The 9,194-nt window shown below is 45.7% G+C and overlaps 1 protein-coding gene across 1 annotated transcript; it reads left to right on the plus strand.

The window, feature by feature from the left end:
- The first annotated feature begins 231 nt into the window (after positions 1–231).
- Positions 232–8,986, plus strand: golt1a (golgi transport 1A). Its single transcript, XM_086200562.1, has 5 exons — positions 232–270; positions 1,798–1,889; positions 3,374–3,552; positions 8,785–8,848; positions 8,957–8,986. The coding sequence occupies exons 1-5, from the start codon at positions 246–248 to the stop codon at positions 8,984–8,986; spliced, it is 390 nt and encodes a 129-aa protein (XP_086056688.1). The 5' UTR covers positions 232–245.
- Positions 8,987–9,194: the final 208 nt, after the last annotated feature.

The following is a 9,194-nucleotide window of genomic DNA, read 5'->3' on the forward strand; positions in this document are numbered from 1 at the left end:
CAGAAAACAGAGAAAAGGAAGCTGTTGATGACGTCACTCAGGTAGGTGACCCTTTACCTGAGCGTCATCAGTGCTTAACGCAGGGGCATTGTGTGTGTGTGTGTGTGTGTGTGTGTGTGTGTGTGTGATGTAGTTAATGTTCACCTCACACTGACAGCATCAACGCACAAAGGTCACATTTCAGGTTTGCCGGTCACACAGAAGCGAAGCCAGTCCAGAGAGGAGGGGGGACGTCCAGCATTACCATGGTGGCCATCACAGAGTTCCAGAGTAAGTGTTCTACCATTCCTCTGCCCTGGAAATGTCACGGGGAAGCTGAAGATACAACGATAGATGAATTACTGGAAACTTTGAAGAGAACAGTGTGCGTCTGGGACTGAAGTTCCGTCCCTTGGAATGGCGGAACATGCAGGGCGGCCATATTTAAAAACCTAAATGGACTTAGAGTTTTGTATAAAAAAGCTTGGATCCGAGACGACAGTCACTCCTGGGTTTTGTGTAATAGGAGCTGCAATGATGTCGAACCCACTGTGCCCTTCCCCAAACACCCTAGTCAGCAGCAGGCTTTCAAAGGTGAGGTCATAGCAGCATCACACTATGAGTCATGATTATTATCAATTAGCACATTATTCTTATATAATATGAGCTTTGATGTAGCAAAAATGTCAACTCCTTCAACAGTAGGATTTAAGCATCAGCTGCTCCTAAAACTAGCAGTTCAAGAGTAAAGTTTATACACATTTTACATTTGTCTTACGGATCATCATTCCTTCAACGTTACAATAATTGTTTATTGTTCATATTTCCATCATTTGGGTGACTTATGCAGTGGAGAGAGGGTTGGATGCCCCGTCACAACAGTTTCTGCTGTACTTTTGACCTCCAAGCCTGTTGAATCCTGTTAAATCCCCAAACTCCCCTTCACAAGCCTGCATCTGTCACCGCAGAGCCATGACGTATGACCACAGTGGTGAGGTCACGCTCACTCCAACTGCAGTTGTGAGAAACAATTACAAAAAAAACAGACTTTTGCTCATTAAGTATGAGAGACCTTATTTACATTTTTATAACAATTTTAAGCTTTACTAATTATCAGAGCAGCCACCTCAAACATTTGAGATGCGCCTGTATTCTGAGTTCTATGGTAGACGCCCTGACATGGTCAGAGGGCTGCCAGGATCAACCAAGTTAAATCACTTGAGCTCGCTGTGTTCTGGAGGGCAAGTGTGATTAAAAAAGAAATACCCACCATAAATCCACAGACTGCATTCAGTGACTCCTTCCCTAGATGGACCATGTTTGCTGGAAATGCCACGAAGCACAGATTCTGAGAGGCTTTGTGAAAAGAGCGGGCCTGCCGGACACTTTCTGAATTCCATAACTTGCTACTGCACCCAGGGGAGGTTGGTGGGGTTTAAAGGTCAAGTGACCATGAAAGCGGGTAAAGAAGTGAGAAAATAGATAGCGGGACCCCTGATAACCACTTCAGACAGTATCTGGAACAACATCTGTATCCTGAACTACATGGCGAAAGAAGGCAAGCGCTGAGAGCACAGTCACCATCCATCCATCCCGAGCTTGCAGTCGACTGCACGAACACTTGCTGAGGAAACTGAAGACACTCACACGCAGGCAAACAGAGCTTCCTTCCTTTATCAGAGGTTCATCTCCTCTTTACCGCTGAGAGTAGGAGAGCGACACACATGGTCAACCCTAAACACCACAGGAGGATGTTTAGAGATGAAGAGGTTCCGTCACCCTGGACTGTAATAACCTCTGTGCTCGTTTGTCTTCCAGAGATTGGTATTGGTCTGATGGGATTTGGCTTATTTTTCCTGCTCTTTGGTGCTGTGCTGTACTTTGATTCAGTCCTGCTGGCCTTTGGTAATGTGAGTCATCTTTCACACCACACACACACACACACACACACACACACACACACACACACACACACACACACACACACACACACACACACACACACATGCTGTGTGTCAACACCATGTTCTCATTGCCTTAGCAAGAGACAGCTAAGAGATCACTGTGGTTACACTCTTATCACACACATAATTTGATCACAATAAAATAAGAGTGAAAGCCAAATGACAACATGATCCAGGAGGGAGGACAAAAAGAATTTCAAACTTTCATTCATCCGACCACTCAACAGGTGCCCGCCTTTCTTCAGTCCACCTTATCTGTCTCAGAGAAGACGCCCGTGTTTCTTCCTCTCTATGTTACGGAGCTTTAATCCGCGTTAGTGGGTGGCACGGTGAGCTGTGTTCCCAGACAACGGCCTCTGGAAGGGTTCCTGAGCAATGCAGGGATCTCATGCACACAATCAGGCCTCCTCTTTATGCAGTGCTGCCTTCCTGAATTGGTTTCCTGCCTTGTCCTGTGTGCGCAGACATTTCTCCAGATTCTCTGAATCTTTTATGTCATATTCTGACATTCAATGCCTTTGCTATTTCACATTGAGGAACATTTTTTGGAATTCTCCCACAATTTGCGAACCATTCGGCCACAGACTGGTGATCCTCTGCTCATCTTTTCTTCCGAATGTCTCTAAGGGACCGTCCACATGGAGACGAGTTAAGGACTCTCTGAAAAGTTGTTTTTTTTAATCGAAAGGGCGTTTTGTCCATAAGCTACCTGCAAGACACCACCATTGCATTTCCATGTTTATAACCCAATACGCATCTTTTCTGAGATGCTGACACCATGGCCCCACCTCTCCCCTAAACTGCAAGCGCTGAACCTGCCAACAATAGTGGATCACAATGTGTTTGTTTATCCATACATCCATCCATTGTCTTCGGCTGATTTCTGTTAAAGATCACGGGGGGGGGGGGGGGGTGGAGCCTATGCCAGCGGCTAAAGGCGAGAGGCGGGGTTCACCCTGGACGGGTCACCAGTCCATGGCAGGGCCAACACGTATAGACAGACAACCATTGTCTCTCACAGCCACGCCTCCGGTCAATTTAGAGTCTGGATTAACCTGGTCCCCTCTTGATGTCTTTGGACTGTGGAGGAAGCTGGAGTACCAGAGAGAACCCAGCAGGAACAGGGAGAACATGCAGACTCACCCAGAAAGACCCCGTGCTCCAGCTGGGACTCGAACCCGGACCCTTCTTGCTGTGAGGTGACAGTGCTGACCACTGCACCACCGTCCCGCCGTGTGTTGGTTTACATCAGACAAATTTTATGCTCATCCTCCATGCCTTCTCTGTTTTTGTGTGTATTTCTCTTGCAGCGCTATAGCGCCTCTTACGGGCCTGGCGTATACACCACAGCGTTTTCAGCAGAACAGCAGAATTAAACTTGATTGCGTGACAGCAGGATTTTAATCCCCTCTCATGTCCTCTGCCTGTAGATACTGTTTTTGACTGGTTTAACATTCATCATCGGCTTCAAGAGAACATCCCACTTCTTTTTCCAAAGACACAAGCTCCGAGGTTCCTTCTTCTTCCTGGGCGGCGTCTCTCTGGTGCTGTGTCGTTGGCCAATCATTGGTATGATGGTGGAGAGTTACGGCTTTGTACTTTTATTCAGGTAAGTTAACTTGAGAATCTTCTGCCAAGAAAAACACTGGGTCCATCGGCTCATGGCCCTTCCCTAAACAAGTCATTCGAAGACCTTGTGACCAAAGACTGACGCTATACAAAACTCTCAGGGAATTCAACGAGGAGACAGAAAGAAAATGGTGAATTTGTTAAAAGAAACAGACAGAAGTCTCAGATGAAAATGAAAGACTTCATCATGAGGTACCAAAGAAAACCACCAGGAGACAAAACTACTGAGAGAAACCATCCATCCATCCATCCATTCATTTCCTACCTCTTCTCCTGTTAAGGGTGGTGGGGGTGGAGCCTATCCCAGCAGCCTTCCCCCTGGACAGGTCACCAGTCCATGGCAGGGCCCACACATATAGACAGACAACCATTGGCTCTCCCAGCCACGCCTACTGTCAATTTAGATCAGGGGTCCCCAAACTTTTTACTGTGAGGGCCACATAACTTTCCCCTTTCCTATTGGGGCCCGGGGTCAGTTTTTAAAAGAAAAAGTGTGACGATCATGGGGTGCCTAAATGTAAAAATGTATTGTTTTCCAGAAAGCCACACTACCAAATAACCCTCTCTGGGTTCAGGTCTAGGATTTTTCCTGGGGTGTTGCCAGATAGGAGCACAGACTGCAGAAGGGTGGACTAGACTGTCACGCTCTATGCGTGTATGAAATAGTGACTAACTGTGTTCACACCAAACGGCAATGTGAATTTTCGCGTCGCTTTATTCACGAATATAAACACATTGATCCAGCGATCAAATTCACACGAATAAAGTGACGTGAAAATTCGCATTGCATTTGGTGTGAACATTCAGGCTGCAACTAACGACTCTTTTAGTAGTCGACTAGTCACCGACTATTGAAACAATGAGTCGACTAATCGGATAATTATTAAATACATCTTTTATTGAACATTCATTAATTTAAAATGCGTTTGTCAGGCACAGTCTCATAACGCCGGATCTCTCTTTTGTAGCGAAAAGATGCTTCTAAAATGTACAATGTGTGTCACAAAAACCCTACTGGCTTGAATGTTACTTGGATCTCACCGAGGCGAGTCAGACTCCGTCTCGTTCAACTGCCTGACGGGCTTCTTTAAATGTTCCTGCATCACCACCATGACACCAAGGTCTGCTTAGCAACCTTAGCTAGTAGTCTTTATTCGCCGTATCCAGGCTAAAATGCCACCAAACTTTAGAAGTTTTGGTGCGCGTACCTGATGTTGACGCTGCGTTCCTGAATGTTACCGCTCAGAGACAGAGACGCTACTGCGCATGAGCGACTCTCGGCAGAGATTATAATCAAGTGAGATGCCTCACTCTGTTGGAAAAACGCGTCTGGCGACAATAGTCGATGATGGAATTTATTGTTGACTATTTCTATTATCGACAACGTCGACTAATCGTTGCAGCCCTAGTGAACACACCTGAATAGTTCATAATGAAAATAGTTCATAGCTCGTTATCAGTTTTATTATCAAATACAAATATGGGAAAAAAAATGCGTCTCTGGTATTGTTCAGGGGGCCAAATGTGGAGGCGGCCCGCGGGCTGTAGTTTGAGGACCACTAAATTAGAGTCTGGATTAACCTGGTCCCCTCTTGATGTCTTTGGACTGTGGGAGGAAGCTGGAGTACCAAGGCAAGGCAAGGCAAGGCAATTTTATTTGTAGAGCCCGTTTTCAAAAACAGTTTGTCTCAAAGGGCTTCACATGGCATCATAACAACATCCTCTGCCCTTAGACCCTCACATCGACTGAGGAAAAACTCCATAGAAAACCCTTTTAACAGGGTTTTACCAGAGAGAACCCACGCAGGCACAGGGAGAACATGGAGACTCACCCAGAAAGACCCCGTGCTGCAGCCGGGGCTCCACCCACAACCTTCTTGATATGAGGCCATGGTGCTGTGAGAGATGTTAGCTACTCTAGGATTATAGATTGATTCAGTCGTTCAGTTGGATGACTTTCGTTGTGCTTATGTACATGAATGGGGGGGGGGGGGGTTGATTCCTTCACCACCTCCAGAACACAAGGTGGCGCTATGCTCCCTTACATTAAGTGGCAGTCCAACTTTTTTTTTGTCACAAACCACAACAAGTTAACCAACAACGCCCTTTTGAACAGCAGGCTTAAACTAAATAAGATAACTCATAGCAGAAAGATCAAAGTTAGCCTCCAATCCTCCATGATTGTGCACCGAGGTCAAATAATAAAAAAACGAGAGGTGACAATAATGTCCAGGAGATGTGATCGCTCAGTGGGCGGAGCCTATATATGTTTTAACCATATCTTTGAGCCTTCCCGAGGGGCTGATCAGGTCTTTGGCGTACGTTACCATGGAGATAATTCCACTGAAAAGTGAACCACAATCCAAACCACAAAACAGGCGGAGATGAGCCTGAACTTAACTCATGAACCCTCTAAATACGCTTCATCGAGAAACACAGTAAAGCCACTTCCTCTAGAACCGTGTGAACGTACTGACTGACAGGGTTCACATATCTAAAATACAACTCAACTAATAAACCTGAAACAGGCAGACAACACCAGGGCAGAGATGGAGCTGATAGGAGAGGGAGCACTGGGAACACTGGGAACAGGGATGTGGTTTATGAAGCCCAATTAACAAACAAGACTCAGGTGAACCATCCATCCATCATTGTCTTCTGCTTATTCCTTACTAGTAAGGGTCGCGGGGGGGCTGGAGCATATCCCAGCATCTACGGGCGAGAGGCGGGGTTCACCCTGGACAGGTCGAACAACCATTCACACTCACAGTCATACCTACGGTCAATTTAGAGAATCAATCAGCTTCGTCCCCAATTGCATGTCTTTGGACTGTGGGAGGAAGCTGGAGTACCAGAGAGAACCCACGCAGGCACAGGGAGAACATGGAGACTCCACACAGAAAGATCCCGCGCCCGAGCCGGGACTCGAACCCGGAACCTTCTTGCTGTGAGGCCACAGTGAGGACCACTGCACCACCATGCAGGTGAACCGTTAAATAAAAGGTGAGAAAGAACAACAGGAAGAAACACTAAAACTGTCCAACAAACGAGACAGGAGCAAGCACATGAGTGCTAAATGATGAGATGATAAATGCTACAAGTCAACGCAGCGCAAAGGTAACATGCCAAATATAAGCGTCCATGAGCTGGGCTGGAACAAGCCATTTATATTTTGTTTTAGGGGGGGAAACTCAAGATATTTGTGAGACAGAATAAAACACAGTGAATAAATCTTTGACTCGTTAAACAATGAAATGCTTTGGATGGATGAAAGAATCCTGATGATCCTGCTGGTCCAGACAGTAAATAAAGTTAAGTTGTATTTTAATGTGCTTCCACAGAAACTCATGGTCGGGTAGTGAGTCCCCTCACAGGGGATGAGCGCTGACGGTCATTCTGACTCAGTGTTACTGAGCATTCTAATGCTGTTTAACTGGGCTTTCTTTCTGGGCTGTTCTCCAAACCTTTGAATAATTCGTGGCAAACTTGGATTGCTTGTAGTCGCTGGGAGGAACACTGGCCTGCGTTGAGTTCCGACCACCGCTGGGATGAGCCAGACCTTATCACCCAACATCTCAACAGCTTGACCAAAAGTCTTATCACCACATGTTTTTGTCAGCAGTTACTATGATGGATGTCAGACGTCTTTTCTCCCAGCGGTTCTGCAGTTGATGAATCCAGATAGTTAATTTTCAAGCTTTCTGAGCAACCAGGCCATGACAAACTATTAGAATGGAACATTTTACAAATTTGAGCTGGAGACCTTTGAAAACACTTCAAAGGATAAAATGGCTGAGTGGGAATCACAACAGCCGACTCCCAAAATTGGATGGAAAGTTTCACTCAAGAAGAGTGAAAACTGTTATGTTTTGAGAGACATTTTCAAAAATCAAATCACGGTGGAATGTTTGTCCAGTTTTTGGATTATGACCCCTCTTGTGCTCAGGGAATTTAGGACCCTGGGACCACTGGAACGACTGGCACGACGGCCATTTTTAGGGCTCCCATTGTCAAGGTTTTTATGATTCCACCACGTGTTTTCATGTACTGCAGCTGAACAACTGGGCCAGTGGCCAGCAGTAGGAGGAATGAAATGAATTGCTTTATTTCTTTGCCTTCTTGCAAAAACACACAAATTTTAGCTGAAGGAAAATTGTTTCTTCTCAAAATTACTGAACAAAATTCAGGATGCTGTGTATCTTGGAACGGCCCACGTGAATGTCTGGTTTGAAACCCTCCTCCGGCGCGTCTGTGGCGAGTGGACCACCTGCTTCACGGAGGTGATGACGCCATCCGCCTGCTTGTCAGTCGCTGGTTCCTCCACAAGTGTCGACATCACCTGTTAAACCTCGCGTCAGTCTGCCTGGTGTGGTTCCTGTATGTTGACAGGTGACGCCTGGTGCTGGGATGCTGCTGCGCTGTGCATCCCTGCTGCTGGGGCTTGAATCCTCCACGTCTCCGCCTCTGTTCTGAGCTGAGAAACTGACACAGTCTGAGTTGTTGGGATTTCTCTCTCTTCTGCTGTGAATTTCTGAATAATAAACACTGGAAAATATCACCGGCTGCACCACTCGCTCTTTTATTAAGAGCTAATATCTCTCACCCATCAGCTGATCGCTCACTTTCTCTCAATCAAACAATAAGCCAGACAGATCTTTCAAAACAAGATGATCGTTCATCAAGACTTTAACTTGTGGAGTCTGCATGTTCTCCCTGTTCCTGCTGGGTTCTCTCTGGTACTCCAGCTTCCTCCACAGTCCAAAGACATCAAGAGGGACCAGGTTAATCCAGACTCTAAATTGACTGTAGGCGTGGCTGGGAGAGCCAATGGTTGTCTGTCTATATGTGTTGGCCCTGCCATGCACTGGTGACCTGTCCAGCTGGGATAGGCTCCACCCCCCACCACCCTTAACAGGATAAGAGGTAGAAAATGGATAGATGGAATTTCCATCTTTACAGGTTTTAATATGAAGATATATCTTTCCAAAAAATAAGTTAAGTTTTTCTTCTGAAAGGAATTTGGCCTAAATATTAAAGTGGTCTACTCTGAGCATTCAGATGGAGGAGTGAAGCATTTAAATATGAACTCTTCATCAGTAAAATAAGGACTTTTCCAGCCTGCAGTAGAGGGACTATTGTGCCATCACTGACCCGGCTCTGGAGGTCTGAGCCACTGGTTTTTGGTGTCTCACACTGCTGGGTTTCTCTGTAGGTCTTTCTTCCCCATGGCCGTGGGGTTTCTGGTGTCAGCTATCAATGTCCCTTTCCTCAATTCAGTGAGTATATTTTGTTCTCGTCTCAGTAGCTTAACTGTATGTTTTAGGTATGACTTTTGGATTGTTGGTGAAGAATAATACGAATCAATAATACACGGTTTCTCTCAGTTGTTCTCCAGCAGCTCCTCCATGGTCTGACTGGACTGGTGTCGGCAGGAAGGAGGCTGCACAGTGTTTATCATACACCTGTACTGTATATACACTGGTAACTTAACTTAAACTTTCTAAATGGGAGACATTTGAATGTATTGTTTTTAATTATTAAAAAGTTTGAATGAAACAAATACATATAACCTCTTTGTCTGACTCTTTCACAAATTACCGCCCATTTTTCCCATGCCAACAC

The sequence above is a fragment of the Aulostomus chinensis genome, chromosome 3 (assembly GCF_037954235.1).
Source record: "Aulostomus chinensis isolate RoL2024-O1b breed Wild chromosome 3, RoL_Achi_v1.0, whole genome shotgun sequence".
NCBI lineage: Eukaryota > Metazoa > Chordata > Actinopteri > Syngnathiformes > Aulostomidae > Aulostomus > Aulostomus chinensis.